The sequence below is a fragment of the Marmota flaviventris genome, chromosome 8 (genome assembly GCF_047511675.1).
Source record: "Marmota flaviventris isolate mMarFla1 chromosome 8, mMarFla1.hap1, whole genome shotgun sequence".
In the NCBI taxonomy this organism is placed as follows: Eukaryota; Metazoa; Chordata; class Mammalia; order Rodentia; family Sciuridae; genus Marmota; species Marmota flaviventris.
In genome coordinates this window covers 39,378,867-39,401,672 of record NC_092505.1, presented here as the reverse complement: position 1 = coordinate 39,401,672, position 22,806 = coordinate 39,378,867, and the positions used below count along the sequence as shown (strand labels likewise).

The 22,806-nt window shown below is 33.4% G+C and overlaps 1 protein-coding gene across 1 annotated transcript in view; it reads right to left on the bottom strand.

Moving 5' to 3' along the window:
* Epha3 (EPH receptor A3) overlaps nt 1–22,806 on the bottom strand; it is a 345,157-nt gene that overhangs the window by 420 nt on the left and 321,931 nt on the right. Inside the window, exons 14-16 of the mRNA XM_027929113.2 lie at nt 20,020–20,169; nt 18,077–18,270; nt 4,954–5,109 (exon numbers count right to left, since the gene is read on the bottom strand). Of these exons, the coding sequence (XP_027784914.1) occupies nt 4,954–5,109; nt 18,077–18,270; nt 20,020–20,169 (500 nt within the window). The remainder of the gene's footprint in view (nt 1–4,953; nt 5,110–18,076; nt 18,271–20,019; nt 20,170–22,806) is intronic.

Genomic DNA, 22,806 nt, shown 5'->3' with positions numbered 1-22,806 from the left:
CTTACAGGACTAGCATTAATACTTAATCCAGGGAGAGTTTTCCTATAAGAGATAAAAAAAAAGGACACAATGACAGAGAAAGGAAAGTTATATAAAATTGGAGACAGAGATTGGAGTTATATTTCAACAAATCAAGACCATCAGAATTCAGGTGAAGCTGGAAGACCAAGAAAGGATTCTCCCCTAGAGACTTTGGAACGCATGTATTCTTGCTGATATTTTGATTTCAGATTTCTGCCTCCAGAATTATTAGAGAATGAGTTTCTGTTGTTCAAGCCAGCATGATAATTTGTAATTGCAGCCCAACTATTTTTTTTTTTAATTTATAAGCCCAACTAATACAGAAGGTCACACATGCTTTCTGGGGTTTTATCCACCTTGCCTAAATGAGGGCCAGCTCTGGGACTGCTTTATCTATCACAGGTTAGAAGTCAGAAGTGAAATTGTATCGGTACTTCGGTCTTAAAAAGTTGAAGTCCTCCACTTTTTTTTTTTTTAAGAGAGAGAGAGAGAGAGAGAGAGAGAGAGAGAGAGAGGGAGGGAGGGAGGGAGGGAGAGAGAGAGAGAGAGAATTTTTTAGTATTTATTTTTCAGTTTTCGGTGGACACACATCTTTATTTTTATGTGGTGCTGAGGATCAAACCCAGCGCCTCGAGCATGCCAGGCAAGCGTGTTACCACTTGAGCCACATCCCCAGCCCCTCCTCCACTTTTTATCTCTGCAAAAATTCTCATGGCAACAGAGCTGCCATGTAAGTCTGACTATCCTGAGACCAGGGCACAAGAGAGGCCATGTACAAACACTTGACCTACAGTCATTACAGAGGCCTGCTGCATACTCTTGTATACAAAGGCAGACATCTGAATTCAGCCTCCATCTCCCCAGACAAGATCAGTTCATTCATCTGCTAAATGCTGACATCAACACCAAAGTGAGAGCACTTAAAATAACCCACCTAACCTCTGTCCAAATGCACACCCATGATGCTGGGATGCATGATAAAATTGCTGTTTTTTTTAGCCTTTTAGTGTGTACAGCTATAGATATCTGGAAAAATCTCTTTATACAATCGTTTTGCAATAAAAAAAAATAACAAACACATCTCTGTTAAATTTTAAAGTTTAATTCAGAAATTGGGCACTAAAAGTCTACAAAAACATAAGGAATTTCATTTAAGGAATAAAAGACTTAGCTAAATGTGTATATTATGAACTATTTATTCCTGCCCCAATATTTTTTTCATATAAATATATCTTTGAGGTCTTTACTCAAATCTCGGCCTCTAATAAGAACTTTCTTGCCCCTCTTAAGACATATTATAAAGTCTCCTTGCACTTGTGTCTGCACTCCCTACTCTCTCTTCTTTCTTATTTTATCCCAAAGGCTTTATTACCATGTAGAAAACTGATAGCCTTTCTTTCTGATTGGTTTTATTTATTAAAGAATAAATGACAATATGGAAAGCAGAAAAATATTGAAATATACGTAATATGCTAATAATCTGAACCCTGGAACATTTGAGCATGGTGACTTATAATACATGTCATGATGCTTGGTCCTAATCTTCCCTTCTAAACTACAATATTCATCTTCAAGTAGTGGGAAAAAAAATCTGATGCAGAGAGTTTACAGTTTAATTTGAAACTGAATTCACCACTTCTTCACAGATACATCTCTCAAACATGTTCCTCTGGAAATTGTCTGCATAAGACCCTAAGATTCTGTCCAGGAACCCACAATCAGCAAACAGATCTATATATTTTTAATGTTTAATGCAAGATTATATTGGGTCTTGACCAAGGGATGTGGCTCAGTGATAGAGTGCTTGCCTGTCATACCGAGGCCCCAGGTTTTATCCCCAGCACCATTAAAAAAAGAAGATTGTATTAGACCTTGAAAAATATAATTAAATAAACTATTCCTTTTAGTTATCCCTTTGTTGATTTTCTTGTACCCTCTACTGTTTCTGTTGCTTGCTATAATATATTTTCTACCCTCCATTCTGCCGTGTCCAAAATCATCCTGAATACCCAGCTAACCAGAAGTCTCAATAACATGCCATGTGGGCTCTCCTCTTTTGTGTAATCCTATTCAGAAGAAGTATGAAAAAGTTGAAGACTGTGGAACAGTTAAAGACTGAGACCAGAGGCTAATCTGTTATCTGGAACTTCAGAAACAAAGGGACAGGGGACCACACTTGGAAAATGGCATTATAGGGTGCAGAGTAAGGGCAGAGAGCAATTTATCTGGTCTTCATTCCAACACTTGATTCTCTTTTCGTTTTCCACAGCTGTTGTCCCTCTCCCTTTCCTTTTCTCTCTTCCTTGCTCATTTTGACCTTCCTAAATTCATTTAACACTATGAAATAATACCTTAAAATATGTTTATTGAATAAAACTGCATACATTTTGAGCTTTATTTGAAAGGTAGATGAGTAGTTTGCATTTCAATGAAATCCCTAAATTAATTAGAATATATAAATATTTCTTGGAGGGCAAAACTCCATTGACCTTTCTCCGTGATTTCATCATCTAAATGGGAAAAAAACAAAAGAAATGCAATATTCATCTTAGGAAACTCTTTAGGAGAATCTCTGGAGTTATTTGTTCAAGGGAGTCATTTTGGGAAGTTTCAGAAGCATGTCAGAATTGAGTCTGTATGGCCCAAACAAAACAGAGATTGAAGTAATCAAGCTCCAACTGCAAAAGTCCAAGGCTGCAAAAGGAAAGAATATCTCATTAAATTGTTTATTTATAGGATTTAAGGTGAAAATGTTGCCTGATTAGATTTGCCTCAATTATCAGTGTATAAAGAACTTTCACAAATACTCATTTTTGTAATATAAAATAGGAGCATGAGGAACACAACATTGTGGTGACTTAAGGAAGAAAACAATTCCTTTTGAGGAGTTTCAGGGAAATACATGGGAATCTAACACTATTCTAAATACAGAAAAATCTGAGACATCTGCTCAGTATGAAGAAGAAACCCACAAGAGCCTAGTCTTTCCAGAAAAGTCAGCTTTCAGCTTGAACATTTATTTGTAGATTGTTCAAACACAAGTAGCAATGAAGGGAAATATTCTACACAGCCAAAAAGAGTTTAACGTCCAACACTGTACTGTTGACATAAGTATGTCACTCACTTAGAAGTATAACAAATGCTGCCATTGCATCTTTTTTGAGCAAATAGCTTTCTTACCACAGCCACAGCTTATAATGCTGACTCTATGTAAATTATGAACTAGCAGTTAATCTTATTAACAGTGTTCTGCCTCATCCACTTCAATATAGTGTTTCATTATCTAAAAGCTCTGAGTGTTGGTATTTTTTTATAATAAACATTTGCATAACTTTCCCTTTGAAAATCTGGCAATGGTGTGCAAATATTCAACTTTGTGCTTATTCTTTGTTATGCTTCTGTGCTCTAAAGCAGATGTCTTGTATATCATAACCCTAACTGTTTATGTTACTATAATAAGAATTTATAAAAATGTTCAAATGGGTGAATATATCCTGGGACTGTGTCTGATCAAAATACAGAAACTCAAAGTCTATTGTTGATTGGGTCAGAATTATATTCAACAAACATTACCTTCCACTTTAAACAGGAACTCCGAAGCATGGTAAATAGATTAACATGAGTTTATATTCTGAGTTTATTTCCCCCTCTTCAATAGTAATAAACCCTTCCTGTAGATATTTTGTGGTCTTATATGTTTCTGATTGAAATATCATAGCATAAATTATACACTAATTTTTGGGCACTTGTACCTGTATGTTTAAATTACATATTGATTTTTGACATCTAATCTGTTGTTGAGCACAGTCACTGTTTAAATGGTTGACAGTGTGATGATAGAAATCTGTATATATTCAATAACATTTAAATATTCAAGTATTATTTGGAAAAGATAAGTTTGAGGAAACTTGAGAGGTCTAATGGGTTTTGTTAATGGACCAAAGCAAAGACGGGAAGACTGAAGAAGTATGAACATAGTTTCCCAACAGACTATGCAAGCTGCAACATACTGAACAACTTTTGGTGTATTTGCCAAGTATGAACCTCTTTTTGGGGGGACATTTCTCCATCTTGCCTTCAAGAAAGGGCCCCTACTAGAAACAGGTCCACGATATCTCATATTTCTTATTTGGAACAAAACTGACAAATAACTACAAATATATTACTTTGAAGGTTCCAATCTACAAGTGAAAGTAAGCCAGTCCTGGATTCTTTCCTGGGGACTCAGAATTTATAGTTATTCCCTGGCCAGTTGAATGAAAGTATGACTTAGAGTTTAGAAAGCCACTGTTAGCTTTGTGCATAGAAAATAGGAAAAGTTACTGAGCAACAAAAGAAAAAAAAAAGATGCAGTAAGGTTAGGAAATGAAGTAAACTGGCCCTCATTCATGTAGATATGAAGGATGGAACTTTCTCAGCTCTTTACTTTCAAGTGTCCAATTACCACATCTTGTGAGTGATGACAAATTTTTATGATTACTCACTGGATTCACTAAATTCTATACAAATCCCCTTTGCTTAAATCCAGGAGTTTCTTATATCAAAAGATTCCTGATACCAAATGATCACTGTCTCAGAAATATAGCACATTAAAATGGATTTATTTATTTAAAAATAACAATTCTTATTATATAAAAACCATCATGCTATGTTGTCTATACTTTAAAATAAGAGCTTGGGTTCATGGGTGTATATGAACACCAGAGTACCAAGTAGTCACCTGTCCTGGGGCTCACTCATGAAAGGAAGAATCCTCATCACATATTAATCTAGAAAGGTCACAAGAAGGTCCAGGGACCAGCCCAGTGCATACAGGAGACACTGGGCTTGTACTTCAGAGGTACAAGTTATGTTTATAACACATTAATCCAGAACAGGTGTGTTCAGTAGAAAGTTCATAATCATTCATCCTTCTTAATAAATATTTCTTACTCTGTGGAAATCTTGGCTATGGTGTCACAAGAACTGTACTCCACGCCTGTGAAGATTTCCTTGCAGTGTGCTGTCCGCACTCCATTAAGCCAGTCACCTGTCGTGCGGAAGGTAGTGATATCCACATTGCTTTGGTCCAGAAGAAGGTTTGATGGCCTGTGAGAAAAGAAAATACCAAAGGGAGAGAGATCAGGACTCAGCAGAGTTGCCATGTGTCAAAATTTAACACCATCATCAGTAGGAACTTCCAGATTTCACATGGTGTTCCTGTTTATTTGTCGAATTGATCTGCCATGAAGTCTTCATCTGTTCAAGCTGGCAGCCTGGGAGAAGACTGTGTAATCATCCTGTCTAAGTGCTCCCCTCTGGACTCATGACTGCTTTTGAAATCACTGAAGCTTTGCCTGTGAAAGGCATAAATATACCCATACATTTTTTAATAATTCAATTTGTTTAATCATTAACAAAAAGGGTATAATTTAGGATACAGTTAGAGCATACACAAGACAAGAAATTCTTTGCTTTCGGTCTTGCTGATAGGTTCAGTTGTTTCAATATTAAATCCTGCCCACTGAATGTTTACTGTGGACCTCGTACAGGTTGCTGTTTAAAAAAGTGTTTGAACAATCTAAGCAAACTAGAAAGGAACATAAATTCAGTACAGATATAAATAATGTTACAAATGCCAATAATGGACAAATTGCCAAAAAAGTAGAAAAGCAGTAGATAAGCAATAATAAATGAAATACATAGTTGACAACACAAAATGAATATGATATGATATGATGTATGGTATATATGTATATGCATGTATATATTTATATCTATCTATCTATCTATCTATATATATATATATATATGCAGAGATATATAAATAAATATAAATTGTGATTATGATTTATATTGTGTAATAAAATCAGCATTAAGAAGAGAGACTTCTAGAGTTATTCTATGTAATGACAGATCTGATCACAAGACCTATGAACACCTGTGAGATCTGTTGCATCAAAAAAGCAGAAATGACATAAAGGAAATGGAGAAGACTATATCTGTAACCCTGAAAAGCCAGGAAAAGCAGCCTGCTAGTGAACTCCCTTTGGGTATTTTTTTTTTTCAGCTTTCTGTGACCTTTTTAATTGTCCTTTAACTTATAAGACTCAGGCCAGTTATTGGGTAGACAATTTATTGACCTCACACTTTGTTTATTTTTTTTTCTCTTAAGGAAGAGAATGTGAGCACAAAGTAGCTATTAAGCCCCCCCCCCCCCCACCGTCTCTCTTTCCCGCCCCCCTTTTTTTTTTTGTACTGGGGATTGAACCCAGGGACACTTAATCACTAAGCCACAAAAATCCCCAATCCTTTTTAATGTGCTCAATACTAAGCTAAGCACATTACAGATGTGAAAGACCTTATCCTTTACAATATTAGACAATAATTCTAGCCACCTTATGTTAAATGAGGAAGCAGAAAATAAAAAATATAATATAGGTTCCTTCAGGCAAAAGAGGCAGAATCAGGATTTACACATATGTTATTTTATAGCAGAGCCCATACTTTTAACCACTATGCTGTATCATTCTGGTGAAACATTGTTTATATTGCATGTACCCTGTTTCCTCTTGAGCTTTCTATGATTCCATGATGTGGCCTCTTTGACTTTTACATGCCATGAAGTATTGTGGTTCATTGAATAGATACTGGAACCCTAAGGCCTGAGATGAATCCTGGGCATGACACACTCCACCTGTGTGATTCTGAGGGCTTTTTATCTTTGGTTTTCTCACCTGTAAAATGGTGATGTTGGAAATAATACAGGTTTTCCACAATTGTAGATTAAAGGAGCACATGTAGGCCATACTTACAGTGATGCTGCCTTATACTGAGCATGCTCTGTTAGCTGTTCATTATTCCAACTTAAGGTAACAAACTCAATGAAATGGTTTATATTTCTAAAATTTTTAAAAGTACATTATGTAGTAAATGCCACTGTATGTCAAATACTAGGAATGCAGTGACCTTGTTAATTACCACTTTGAGTAACTAGAAGTTTATCACATAATATGTACACAGTGCAACAACCCTGTCAAATTGGCATTGTTAGGGCCCTCATTAGAAAAATCAATAACTTTTATAAGCTCACAATGATTCCATAGCTAGTGTTTGTAAATGGATGTGCTATCCTGCTTTCTGGCATTTCAGTGTCCATTATTGTAATAAAATGTTATTAGCATTTCAACTAGATGCATCACAGCCTAATCTCTACTTTATAATTGGGAAGGTACATTATGATTTTTAGATCATGCCCTAAACCGACATGCTATTGCCCAGAGCACATGAGAACCTGTAAATTGACTGCACATCTAGGTATTTATGGGGATGCATTAAAATTATTATATTAAAATGGTCAGATTTTAATGTGGAGTTTAAGGAAAAAAATGGTAAGATTGCATTTTGGTTCTGTTGCTATTTCCATACTGTGAAAAATAAAGATCAATAGCTATTTCTTTCCCTATCCTGATCATTTGTAAACTGAAGGAGAGTTGAAAGTCGAGGATTTTTCTATCTTCTCTCTCTTTAAACTAATCTTGACAACTGAGGTTCTTCTATATTGTATTTAAATTATAAATTTAAAAATTTAACTATAGAGTCAATAATTTATATTTACGTGATATGATTTAGTTTTAACTAACTTTAAGAGGTTATCTAAAAAGCAGACAAAAATCAGGCATATTTTAAAGAGTATTAATCTCCTTTTCGTTAGTGCTGCCCAAGAAACTATAAAATACGACATTTTAAAAATTATTCCTTTCTGAAATATTTATGACTAATTTTCTATGATTCTCTAAATTACTCATCTATAAAAGAATCAAAGTAAATTCATTTTTTTGAAGTTAAAAGTTTCTTATCTTTTGTTATTTTCTGAAACACTTCAAGAATTACAAATACAAATATTCAATCCAAGTTCCAAAACTTACAAACTATTCTGATTGTTTTAAGATAGCTACCATAAGTGAAAAAGCTTTTGTCACTAGCAAACAGTAGATATTATATCAAACTCTTTAGATAAGTCATTGAAACAGTAATTGAAGTTGATAGAAATAGTATTAAATAAGGTGTTAGAAAATTTTACAAGAATAATGAAGTGATGTCAAGAAATGAAACAATAGGATACTAAAATCCACAGGCGAGCAGGCACACTTGCACACGTGCACACACACACACACACACACACACTCATCACAGTTTCTATGTTAACAGTAGCTGTATTAACAGAACCAAATGTCTACTCTTAGTCCCAAGAATAGTAATACTTTTTTATTTATGGGTTTGTGGGTACAAAGAATCAAACCCCAGGACATTTATTCAGAATATTTATGAAGTGTGCCTAATAACAAAATGCATAATGTTTTCTTCTTAACTCAAAATGGTCTGTATTTTTAAACTCAACACAGGCTCAACAAGAGTTTGGAGAAAATTAGTATAAACAAATTGAAATAGAACAGGACGTGCGGATTAGGGATTAGAGTGACCCCAACTGAGTTTTTCTGTTTATGACTTGGATCAAAGTACAACCAAGACAAAAAAAATGACCTAAGTTAATGCCAGTGACCTCAGAATAACCAGCCCCACAAAGTATCATTTTTCCACTTCCAGGATTTCTCTGGGGATTTCGAATAAAAATTGGTTTCTTTCCTCCTCTGAGAGGACATCTGGAGAGTTTATCAATGGATAGGAATTTGTCTCTCACTGTGAAGAGCCTGTGATGTCTCTTCATGCGCACCAAGGGAATCTGGGCTTTTGAGCAGCTGCGAGCCTTGCGATTTTTTTAGACCCAGCCCCAGACGTTAGGTCTGAAGGGGAAATTTATAGGCCGGGTGATGTGCACCGTGAGCTCACACTTTTACTAGACAAATTAGATAGGTTTCAATCCGTGCAGCTGTAAACGATGTCCTACAGAGTTCCACCTGATCTTTTACAGCTTTTCATAAATCAGTGCCTACTGGCCACAGACCGCAGTCATTAAAAAGAAATCATGGAAATTACATGTTTGCTCAAGGGAAGCAAAAAAATAACTTTCCTCCCTTTCTCTCTCCCTCCTTGTGTTTGGGTTTGTGAATTATTCTTTTATGGGCTTTCATACTGCTGCATTAAGGAGGTACACATACATTTTCTTTCCATCAATCCCTATTTTAGCTATAAAAGGTTGCACACCAATCAGCATTACATAGTAGAAACAAATGTCAATTAACAACTGCCAATCCCAAGAAAATCTTCTGATAAGGACCTTATTTCGATTCTGCCTTAGAATTGTGGATTGAATTATAAGTTATCCTTTTGTAACTTTTGGCCTACAAATGATTTTATTTTCAGGTATCAAAATAATGGTTAACACTCATTTCTTGAATGAATAAGTATACACCTATGAAGTCTAGAAAGAGGTATAAATATGTTGGAGATGCATGCTGTAGCACCATAATTGTTATTTTTGTTCTGAATAGTTTCAGGGAATATAATAAATCAAAGAGTAATTTCTTAAATCTAAAATATGAATGGCATCTACTTTAATATAGTCAGAAAATATTTTTTAGTACAGTTTATAATTTTTTTTTTAAATTTCCAATTATCTTCTCACTATATTTCAGGAGAAATCTCTTACATGTATCAATTTAGTTTAATGTGGGTTGATGCTGACCTTGATCTTTGTTTAATCTCTTAATGTAAAAAATACAGATAAGATTAAATAAATTTAATTTGTCATTATTAACTAAAAATAATTTTGAATATATAGGGGTGTGTGTGTGTGTAAATAGAATTTTAAGCAGGTAACTAATACATAAAGTACACATTAAAGAGAAATAGAGCCATTATATTTATCTTAATTATCTTTATCTCTTAAGGACAAAAATCTTAGTAATTATATCTGCTTTAATTCATTCCTGTGGTAAAGTTGGTTATTTTGATTTTAAAATTTAATAAAAAATGAATCACCTGGGTATTTGGTATATCTGCTTCCCTTAAAAATGTTCTGTATTATATTTGCTCAGAGAGTAAAATCACCCTGTCAGTTTCAGAATTTGAGGTCAAAGTTATTGTTTTGAGAAATAAAGGCAGATTGTTTTTTGGTCATTAGATTTATCTTGAATGATTAATTATCTGTCAAACAGTTGTTATTCTAAAAAAGAATTATAATGTGTTCTCTTAGAGATCAGAATCATTTTCCTAACATTTGTTTATTGCCATTAACACAGAAAATTATGAGTATTGTTTATTTTTGCTTCAAAATAATTAAAAATTTAAAGTTAGCAACAAATGCATTGGAACAATTCATTAAAATCATTTAAATTAAATTATATATGTATAATTGGGACTACAGAATATTTATGCTTTATTTTTAAAGTAGTGTTTTCATTTTTAAAATATATATGACATATCTTTCTTCATGTTAACCTTTCTTAATTGAACAGTGCAGCACTATTTGGTTTATTTGTATTGTTCCTCAAACATCACTCCCATATTTCTCTGAAGCCTTATTTATCTTCTAAAACTGAAACTATGTGCCCTTTACAAATAATTCCTCAGTCCCTCTCCCTGCAACCCATGCCCCAGACTCCAGACCAACTCATTCTATTTTTTGTTTCTGTGAATTTGACTTCTCTAGATACCTAATGTGGGTGGGACAAACGGTACTTGTCCTTTTGTATTATTTTTGTATAGCAGTATTTTTTTTTGTATAGCTTATTTTGTATAGCAGTATTTTTTTTTCTTTCTTTATTTTCCCCCCATATCAGATGGGTAACATGCCAAGGTTTAGAGGAAGGCACATCTCACCCAGTCATACACTTATGAACCAAAAAAGTCTTGTAGAAGAGCCTTCTATATCAAGATCTAATTTTCATATATATATATATATATATATATATATATATATATATATATATATACACACACACACACACACACACACACACACACTGAAGTGAATGTCACCATCAGGTATATTCACAAGACACTTAAAAAAAATACTATATAAAAATCTTTAAGAAAGATTTCTCTGATTCCCAAAAGGGTGGGGTTGTGGTAGTGGTATATTTGCTCTTTTATACATGTGTATTATGATTAATTGTCTTTTTTTCCCACAATTTCTCAAAAGCAATATTGTTTTTTTTCATCATCTAGTTAAAAATAGATCTTTTAAAACTTCATGTATATCACTCTAAAGGAATCAAAATAGTTCTCCAAAAAGAACCATTTTCATTGCTTCATTGAAGAGCCTTTTTCTCAATGTTCTTTTTCTTACCTTTTCTCATCTTTTCATAACACAGTTCATTCTACCTTGTTTTTAAAAATTCCATGAACTGTAGTTTTCTGGTAAAGACTTAAATCTCACTCTAAGTCTCTGTTGTTTCTTTCTATGTAGTATTTCAGGTTCTTCTGAATTGTAATTGGTATTGTCTTCCAAAGCTCTAAATTGGGGAGAGGGTGGGTTTCTTTCTCTATAGGTGGTAGTCAATACAATGTTCTTAGACACAAATGGATGTTTCATTTTTGGTTTTCCTTTTAGGATTGCTATACACTGGCACAGAATCACTCCACAGCCCCCTTACAAGAAAGAAAAATCTCCATTTGCTCCCACCACACCCAATTATACAAAACAGCAGCATTCAATGCTCTCAATTAAATTCTTGGCTCTTTGTAGACATTTGAATTAGTGACTTATGGATTAAGTGACTGAAGAATTTAGAGGCTTCAGTAAGATTCTTGGACTCCAGGGCAACACAGAAGTGGCAAGAGATGAAAATTATAGTCTTGAATGTTGGGATGAGGGATAGCTCAGTGTCAACTTATCTGAAGCACCATGTTCCACTATTTCTAAGTTAAAGTTTCCTGATAAACCATGGGATATGAGGACTTTATTAAAAATTAAATAATAATGGAAGAGTAAAATTGGTTATATTTTTATGAAAACCACATTATTCGGCTGAGATTTGGAGCTGCTAAACATGTGTCTGTGGCCACTGTTTTTATCGCTGCAGAAATAATGTTCTAAATTGTAAGCATGGCTTTCATCTTTCTCCCTATCAACCCAGCACTGGTGATACAAGAGAAGCATGACATCCGACCACATAGGACTTAAAATTTCTTGGGGGAGTATACAGTTTAAAATAAGACAGAGAAAAAGAGAGGCAGAGGGAGAGAAAGAGAGAGATGTCAGAATTCAGTTAATGATAAAGAACAAGTTTATGGTACTTTGTAATAATGGCATTAAACTCTCAGTTGTGTTGCTACAGAATGACTCAATAAACATTTAATGCACAAGCTGCTTCATGAGAAAGACAGACACCCAGGAGTATTTGAGATGAGGGGAACATGTGCTGCTGCTGTCTTCCAGAATGCTTGGGTTTCTGAGGGAACTAGATATGATCACTGCAGCTAGAGCACTCTGCATACAAGTAGATTGAGGGGAAAGTTAAAATAGCTCCCTCCTCTCACACCTTGCCCCTCAACCCACAGGCAGTTGTATAAATCAAACAATCATCTACTTCTCTTCTTCAAATGCCTTAATTGATTCCTCATGTACTTGAAAAAAGAAAATCCCCCAGTCTTCATGATAGCCTACGTAGCCACAATATTTCTGGCTTCTGTTTGCCTCCTTGGGTTTATGACTGACTCTTCCTTTCTCTTCTGCTCTGCAGTCTTATTATTCCCTGCCACCTCCTAGAACCCCTCCAACTCTTTTTCACCCCAAGCCATTTGTAGCTTATTTATCTTTTTCCAAGAGTACTTTTGGCGGGTGGTGGGATGGGTGGTGTCTCTAAACACCTAGCTCATTACTGTCCTTCAGATTTAAGTTCATATATTGCTTTCTCAGATGGTTCACTCCTAAATGACCCCTTTGTTGTCTATAACAGCCATCTATTTATTTCCTCCCATAATCTAAAATTGGTCTATTGTTTATTGTACATCTTCTATAGTGTAAATTCCAGAACAACAGGGACCATATTTGTTTTCTTCCTTGTTCTCCAGAGTCTACACAGGGTTTAAGCACATAGCAGGTTGGCATACTATAAGTATTTCTTGAAACACATGAGTAAGTGAATATTTAAATAAAATAAATGATACTAATGAATCAGGACCTTTTAAACCATAAAAAGTAGTCTAGATTTTTTTTTAAGTGTAATGAGAATTTAAAGTTGATTTTAAATAGGTGACTAAAATTATCACAGATATGTTTTGGTAAGAAAATTCTGAAAGTTATGTGAAAAGATGTTTGGAGCAGAGAAAAAATGGAAGCAGGAGGCAAGTCAGGAAGGTCCTTCATGGTCCGGGTCAGAAGAGCAAATAAGTATAGAAGAGGGTTTCCACTGAGAAGGACAGAGATGGACCAAACCAATCCAGTAAACTCCCAGATCAAAGTGTGTGAAGCAAGAAAGGGGCCCAAGAAATGTTCCAGTTCCTGATTGGGCAAATGAGTAGTTTTTGGTGTATTCAACTAATGAGAAGATCAGTGGAAATATCAGGCTAGCAAGAGAAAATGGAATGATAAATGAAAGGGACTTAGAGATGTCTGAGAGACCATTATTTGAAAGAAGTTTAACTGTAAAGTATGATAGAGAAATATGTGTGTAGTCTGCAGAGATACGTGGCCAGCAGAGATGACACTAACCAGCAGGACCTCCTCAATATCTCTGATGAGAATCACCTGGAGTTTTTTTCAAATGTCCAAGTTCTCTTTTCTTTTCCTATAGACTCCAAGTCAGTACCATGGGATAGGTGTACAGCTAACTAATTTCCCCAAATGCTGCTTATCACCAAGAATATGTGAGAAATAATATAATCATGACATGTTTCGATAGCAAAGATTATATAGAAAGAAATAACCTTGACATATGCAGGAGAGAGATGGGGACACACAGGAAAAAAAGGGAAAAATGGATTTGCTTCTGATAATTAGAGGGACACTCCATCTTACAATTAATTAGAAGAGAGGACAAAATGGGTAAACACAGGTCCCAATTCGTTCTTATTATGCTGTTAGAAGTCCTCATCAGATTGCTTTCTACTTTTTCAGTTAAATATATTTCAAGGGCTCACTGAAAAATTAAATGGATGAATAAGGGAGGGATGAATTTAATCAGTTATGAAAATTAATGAAATAATTATTGTTAAAAGTGAGAAAGCAAATTTTCTGAGGGAAAAAGCATTTCTTGAAATGCTTGCATGGCAGGTAATGTGATATTTTTCATAACTGTAATGATTTGATCTACCAAGTTTTGTGTACTAATGGCAATAAAGAAGCATAACATTCACCAAACTTTTATGTTTAGTGAATTAATATGAATGGCACTTTGTATACAAAAAAATGTTTTTACATTCCTTAAAATTAAATGTATTTTGACAAAACATATGATTTTTTCAGGTATTAATGAATACATATTAGGAAAAAATTTTGTATAAAATACAATCTTCCATCATTGTATGTGTGTGTGTGTGCGTGTGTGTGTGTGTGAAAAGAGAGAGGAGAGAGAAACTCAGTTAAAAAAGTATATGAAAACTTGGATGCTGGGAAATATTCTATTATACTATGATCTAATATTAAGACTATATCTCTAAAATTGATGTTGAATATCCCTATATCATATTACATAAATCAGCTTTATATTGATAATAAGATCCTATGGGCATTTTTAAAATGTCTTTTTTATGATATGAGAAAGTTAAAAAAAAATGTTTTCTTTGCTATGATTACTAGTGAGTAAAGATCAAAAGAAATGGCTTCAAGGTGTAAAATGAGGACCATATGGCCCCAGCAAGGACAGGTTTGCTATCCTGTTAGCTGTTAAACTGTCAGGTGGATTCCAAAAGAGTCTGTACTGTCTCTCCCTGTGAAGTTTAGAACAGAGATTCATCCTTATGGAATAAGTTATGGGAAGTTTTATTTAAAGATTTATCACTAACTTCAATTTTAGTAACCATTAAATGTTACTTTCAACAAACTAATATTTTCACATACTGATAATACCAGTTTGTCCAGATTCCTCTTATTTATTTTATGCAAATATAATGGAAAATCTGGGTAGTGTATGCTCACTATTATCAATTCAAAATGAATTAAAGACTTGACCTTAAGACCTGAACCATAAAACTTTTAGAAGAAAACATAGAAGAAAGCGTCATGACATTAATCTTGGCATTTTTTTTTTTTTTTGGACATGGCCCCAAAAGCACAAGCAATAAAAGCAAAAATAAAAATAAGAAGTACGTCAAATTAAAAACTTTCTTCATAGCAAAGAAAATAATTTCCTTTTCAAAGAATGAAAAGGCAATCCATAGAATGGAGAAGAAATATTTATAAATCATATGTCCAATAATGGGTTAGTATCCATAACTTATAAGAAATTCATAAATGAAATAACAGAAATGAAACAAAAAACAAACAAGACCCCACAAATAACATGATTAAAAAATAGACAAAAGACCTGGGTACTGTGGCACACACCTGTAATCACAGAGGCTCATGGGGATCACAAGTTCAAAGCCAGCCTCAGCAACTAAGAGAGTCCCCAAGCAAATTAGAAAGACTCTATATAAAAATAATTAAATATAAAATGGGCTGGGGATGTAGCTCAGGGTAAATTGCCCCTGGTTTCAATCTCTGGTTCTTAAAAAAAAATAGATGAAAGACTTGAATAGATATTTTCCCAAGGAAGACCTACAAATGGAAACAAGATAGATGAATAGATGTTCAACTTGACTAATCATCAGGGAAATGCATGTCAAAACTAAAATGCTGCAGCAATTTCAGTTTTGGCTATGTATCCAAAGGAAATAAAATTTACATTGAAGATATATTTGCACTCTCATATTCCTTAAGCCATTTTTACAAGTCAAGAGATTAAATATCCTAAATATTAACAACAGATAAATGGATTAAAAATGTAAAAATGTGATCCATATCTCAAATTCAGTCTTTAAAAAGAAGAAAATGCCATTGGGCATGGTGGCACATGCCTGTAATTCCAGTTACTCAGGAGGCTGAGGCACAAGGATCACAAGTTCAAGGATAGCCTGGGCAACTTTGTGAGACCCTGTTTTGAAATAAAATTTTTTTAAAAAGGCTCCAGACTTAGCTTAATAGTAAAATGATTGCCTAATATGTGTAATGTTCTGGGTTTATTTCTTGGAACCACAAAAAATTTCGTTTAAACAAATAAAAGATAACTGTGAAGTTACAGATATTGTAGTTGATTGTGTTAATTTTCTTATAATGTAGATGTATGTATATCAGAATTCCATTGAGCCTATCACACCTAATCCCAGCAGCTCCAGAGGCAGAGGCAAATGTATTGTAAATTCAAAGCTAGCTTCCGCAATTTAGTGAGGCCCTAAACAAATTAGTGAGATTCTGTCTGGGGATGTAACTCCATGGTTAAGCACCACTGGCTTCAATCCCTGGTACAAAAAAAAATGTTAAACACATTGAGCACCTTAAATATACACAATTATTCTTTGTCAATAATATTAATATAGATAGAAAATAACACACACAAGCATGCAGGTGGGGGAGCTCATTTTTTCTTTTGCTTCATATTCCAATATTGCTTGACTTCTTTCAGTTCTTTTTCCATTTAATATGTTGATGTTTTGTTTGTTACAGATTTGAGGGTATTAATTTTGATTTTCTAAAATATTGCAATATAATATTAATTTAAAAATACTGTATAAAGCATAGTTAATTGAACTTTCATGTCTCTACATATTCTCTTTCTCTCTCTCTCTCTCTCTCTCTCTCACACACACACACACACACACACACACACACACACACACAAATACTTCAATCTTTAAACAGACAACTTAAAGTGAAAATCAAGGACTTTCTCATCATTTAAATGTCAGCTTTTGTTACCAAACTTTGTAGCAATGAAAACAATAGAGTAGTACAGCATTAATGGAAATAGAACAATTGAGACTAGTAGAGGAGTAACAGGTTATGTAAAGATCCATAGAATGTAAAATACTGTGCAAGCCATTGGACTGAGAAAATTCCATTGATTACATCAAGATATTTTGAATCACTAGTCCTCAAATCATTTAGTGTATAATCACAGATAGAAGTCCCAAATAGATCTGACATGCTTAGCTCACTAGTTGACAAGAGGAATGTTTTTAAAATATAAACTATATATATATATATATATATATATATATATATATATATATATATATATAATAAATCAGAACAAAAAAAATAAAAGCCCTCAAATGTACACATCATCATCAAAACTGTTTGTATCTTATGTGCATAGTCATATCTACATTAATAAACAGTACAAATAGCCTTGGTCTTTTTAATTACTTTCATCTGATATGAAACCTCACAAAATTCCTCTCCTCTTCACCATTTCTTCCATTGTCCTTTGTAGGTGCACTGTAGTTTACCACAACACAAAAACTAGTAAGGAAACTCAGGCACTTCTTGACTGGAAGAAGTACCCACGTAATTTAATGGACATGACATATTCAAGATTGCATCATATTCAGGATTGTATCATATTTACATTGGGCTGCTGTCCTGGGATATAGGGGCATTATTTCACTCTTAGTTTTATCCTTAACAGTATCTAGCACCATAATTGGCAATCCATATACATTAAAGAAATATTTGTTCAAAGTAGAGAGGAATTGCTTTCTAAAAATTGGTGTGATATTTTAACTATATTGCTATTAATCTTTTTGAAACTTTATTTTAAATAAAAAAATGAAGTTGACTTTTCCTTCCTCCCTTCTCCTTTCTTTCCTTCCTTCCCTTTTTCTTTCTTCCAAAAATGGAGAGTTAATGGAAAGATGTTGTGTGTGAGGTTTTCCCATTTCCCAAAATCTAAAACAAGCATGAATGTAGAGACATTTCTAGTTAATGTGAATGTTAAAGACATCTCAGATTTTCATCATTATTATCAACTAGCATGAGAATTCCTCCAAAAGAACAAGAAAAGAAAGCATAACTCTTCATCTTGAGAAATGCAAGTTTCAAAGAATGCAGTTGGGTGGGGGTGGGAGGTCATCCCCTTGGAGACAGCAAACGTGAACTTCAGAGTGCAGCATGCAAAATATAATGTGTCACCTTGCTGCTGCACTGGTGATGATCTTCAGACTGCCGGGATTCCGGATGAGCTTGTCCAGGATGCTGACAATCTGCTCAAACTTGGGTCTGTTGTTTCTGTCTTTCTGCCAGCAGTCCAGCATCAACTGATACAACGCAGCTGGGCAGTCCATGGGGGGTGGCAGGCGATAGCCCTCATCCACAGCTTTAATTACCTGAGTAAGAAGAAAAGTTTCCAAGGATCTAAGAGGTTGGATTTATTCTATTTCTTCATTTAAACTGATAAGAATATTTTAAAATTAGATTAAAAAGTTATCATTTTAAATTGCCTAAAAGGATAATAGCTGACGAAGCAAATAATAAACTATTCATGGCTGGAAACAGCACTTAAAGGAAGATCAAGTGAAAGAAGGTAAATTTAGGAAAAGTGTGCAAAGATTCGTTTTAGATTAAATTAACAAATGCCAAGTGATAAGGGAAATTTGTTATACAGAAATAATTACTTGATTTTATAGGTCACTATGGAAATATTATATGAATGCATGCAAAGAAAATTCATATACAGATTTGAGCTACACTACAGTTCAAATTGTACCTACCAAATCATAGTAACTCCCTTTTTTGAAATCTTCTTTGCAACACAATTAAGCATTTATTATTTCATTAGCATTTTTATAATATGCAAAGCAATGATTTTTAAACTTTATTGCACTTCCCTCAATTCTTGACTTTCTGATTCTAACCACCTGTGGTAAGGGTTGATAATTTGTATAAAAAACAAATACAGATTCAAATTCTCATGCCATGTTAAAGTTGCTGCTACAGGGCTGGAGTTGTGGCTCAGTGATATAACCCTTGCCTGGCACATGTGAGGCACTGGGTTCAATTCTCAGCACCACATAAAAATAAATAAAATAAAGGTATTTTTAAAAAGTTGATGCTACAGAGACCACACTTTGGGATCCACTGATATAGAGAGAAATTGGAAAAAAGAGATGTGGGAAACTGAGGCTATTAATCCCAGTATCATTATAAAAAAAAGTTTATTGGAGGAACTACAGAAAGATTTATTTATCAAAATACATTAGAAACAATTCTACAAGTGGTAAGGAGGAAATCACTAAAAGTATTTCAGTTTGCCTTCTTTTGTATCTTTGGGATCATGCTCAAAGTTTCTGGCTGGAAAGATGTTGATCCCATGTATTAATAACGTGTTCTTAGTAAGCATTAGCAAAACATAACCTATTAAAATAAAATTCCTTTAGAAAAATCATACCAAAGTAATAATAGAAAATTAAAAATTGTTTTATCTATTAAGAAACTTCAATTACTATAACTAAATTCATGTGCACATTTAATACAACATGGTAGAAAATTGGTTGTTTTGGTTTGAATTTGCAAAATAAAAAAAAGTAAACAAAATATTGGAATAGATGTATTAATTCAATCCAGAAAGCATGACAAGCATGTGTTTTACTAATGTAAAAACATAGCAAAAATATTTCAAATATACCCTGTATATATATTATATTATATATATATATATATATAATACATAATATATAAATATATAATACATAAATATATAATATACATTTTATTATATATTTATATATTATATATATTTTATATGTGTTATATATATATATATATATATATATATATATATATACACACACACACACACATATGGGTTTTCTTATTATCACTTATTTTATTACATTCTTGTTACAAATGTTTCATTTTGTCTCATTCCTAAACCCCTGCTTTAGGAAAATATATAAAGCTGTAAAAGCAATTCAATTAATATCTTTGCAAGACTTGGAAATAGTTTCATTTCTTCTAAGTGTTCAATTTCAATGTCACAAACTAGGAGCCACCTGGTCTCATTATGCTCCACTTCCTTGCACAGCTTGATCTTTTAATCTGAACTCATAACTCATAAACTACAAATACACACTTACATCCTGATTGGACATCTCCCAGTATGGTCTTTCTCCATAAGACATCACCTCCCAGAGAACTATCCCATAACTCCATACATCGCTGGCTGATGTGAATTTGCGGTAGGCTATTGCTTCTGGTGATGTCCACCGGATGGGAATCTTCCCTCCCTTTGAGAATAAAATCACATGCATGTAAATGGGTAATACATAGAACATATACACAAAACAATCAAATCCAATACAATGTGTTGTGGTATTTCTGTTCTGAAATGGAACAGCAGCTTCTGATAAATATTTTGATATTCTATTTTAATATTCAAAGGAACACACCACTTACAGCAAAATTACCTCCAAACAATTTGGGAAATTTTTGAAACCATTAAAAAAAATTGAAAATCACTTAACCATTTTCATTTTATTGTAACTATGGCATGTTAATTAGTCATCTGCAACCAAATACACTGATGTAAATATATTATACTATGATTTTTCACCTCAGAACTTAAAGTGATACCACCTTTGTTGATTTAAAATATATTTATGATAATCAAGTGATGTTAGTTAAAAAATAATGAATTAATATTTATATATATTTTAGATCATGCCTTTTCACATAAATAAATACAGGTATTCATTAAATAAACTCAAAAATGTAGTTAAAATGCTACTTTCTCCAATTTATTTTTTTATTGGTTGTTCAAAACATTACAAAGCTCTTGACATATCATATTTCATACATTAGATTCAAGTGGGTTATGAACTCCCATTTTTACCCCAAATACAGATTGCAGAATCACATTGGTTACACATCCACATTTTTACATAATGCCATATTAGTAACTGTTGTATTCTGCTACCTTTCCAATTTATAAACTGTCCTTTTAAATGTTACTAACACAAAGAAATGATAAATGCTTGAGGAGATGGATTTTCTAGTTACACGTATTTGCTCATTACATATTGGATACATGTAATGAAATATCACACTCTCTCTTTGAGAATGTACAATTATTATACAATTTAAATATTTTATTACTAGATATAATGATCACATTCTCAGGACTTATTTCTGGAGGAAAATAATATTGCCCATATATATTGTAGGAGCTATAAAGGTATAAATTCCAGGAATTTGCTCTCAATTTACAATATAAACTTAATAAGGATCTACTATTGTCAGCCATGTGGGAAATACTATGCTAGTTACTCCAAATGAGACAATTACAAATAACACGTTGACCCTTTTGTTTGAAAAATGTCAGGCAAAGAGGCATGATAATTACTTGCTGTGAATAAATGCAGAAAAAGAGCACATTTCTTTTCAAATTTGACACTGCATTAAGGACACACTTTTCTTAAAATAGAAATTCTGGTTTAGGAGTTCCAGTGTAACCACTGTCTGCATTTCTAACAAGCTCCAGGTGATGCTGGTTCTTGTGGTCCATGGACCTTACACCGAGCAGCTATGAGGTAGTGGCAATTGTTGCGGATGCTTAGATCAAATTTAGGTTTGGAGGTCTCAAGATTTCAACTATTTCCTCTTGATTTTGATAAAAGCAGATTTACAGATGTGGCACTTAGCAAAATCTAACCAGAATTCCAATGGAACCATTGGAAATACTTTCTCTTACTTAAAGAACTCAGAGAATTAACAGAAGTCAAACAAAGCTATATTCATGGTACAAAAGGAATGCACTATTTTAAAATCAGTTAGAGATACTCTGACATGTTCTTAGTGACCCTTCCTTCCCTTTTACTAGAAGCAAACTACTGAAAGTATATGAATGGCCGGTTAAAAAAAGAAAAAGAATAACAGAAAATCTCTTTCCATGCTGAAAATTCTTATCTATTTAGAAATAAAAGACAGATATTTGTCACCAATGTTCATTGTTGCAATTAAAATATATGAATTAGAATATACAAATTAAAAATAACAGTAAGCTAATGTCAGTCATGACCAAGAACCTGTTTTTTTGAAATTTTTTTCAACCAGGATTAAAATGGAACACACCAAAGTTGTTTCATTCTTAGTCTTAAATCATTATTTTTCAGAAAGAATTGAGTATACTTCAATAAAATTTCTTAAAATAACAAAATACTGAAAAGTGACCTTTTTTAGGAAGTAGATAGCAACACCCATATTTAAGCTTGGAAAGAATCTGAGTTGTTCTGAAGACAGATGTAAAGCTATTGGAGGAGTTTTTGCTGAGGCACCATGCCCAACTCTTCCTGGGGATCTTTGCTCTCCTGAATCTCTGAACTTGCCTGGGATTTAGTATAGTGCATTCTCTAATGTAGCATGTGATTATAGACACAAGCAAACTATTTCCTGAAAGATTTCCAATCAGTTGCTATTTGCTTTCACCTGGGAAATACGTTTGGGAAAATGTGTGGTAAATTATTTTAATGAAAACATTACACTTTTGAATTCTTTTCTCTTCCTCACACATTTTGTAACAGTTGTAGTCTGCAGTATGCTTGCATGTGTGGGTCTGTGTGTGCGCGCGCACACGCACACACATACACCCACACACTTGTTAGTATAACAGCTTCTCACTTTTTAATATAACAATTTCTTAGCTCTGAGAATGCAAAGATAATCATAGATTTAAGACCCTCACCCTTTCCCTAGCCAGGCATCCTGTAAATGATGCTATCTATCCCTGGGTAAATTAGAAGAATAAAAATGACTAAGGGTTATTAATTATTATTTAAGAATTTTTGTCATTGTTAATGGATTTATAATATATGTAAAACAATGAATAAAATATCTTTTCCTTAATAGAGTACTCAACAAATGCTCTC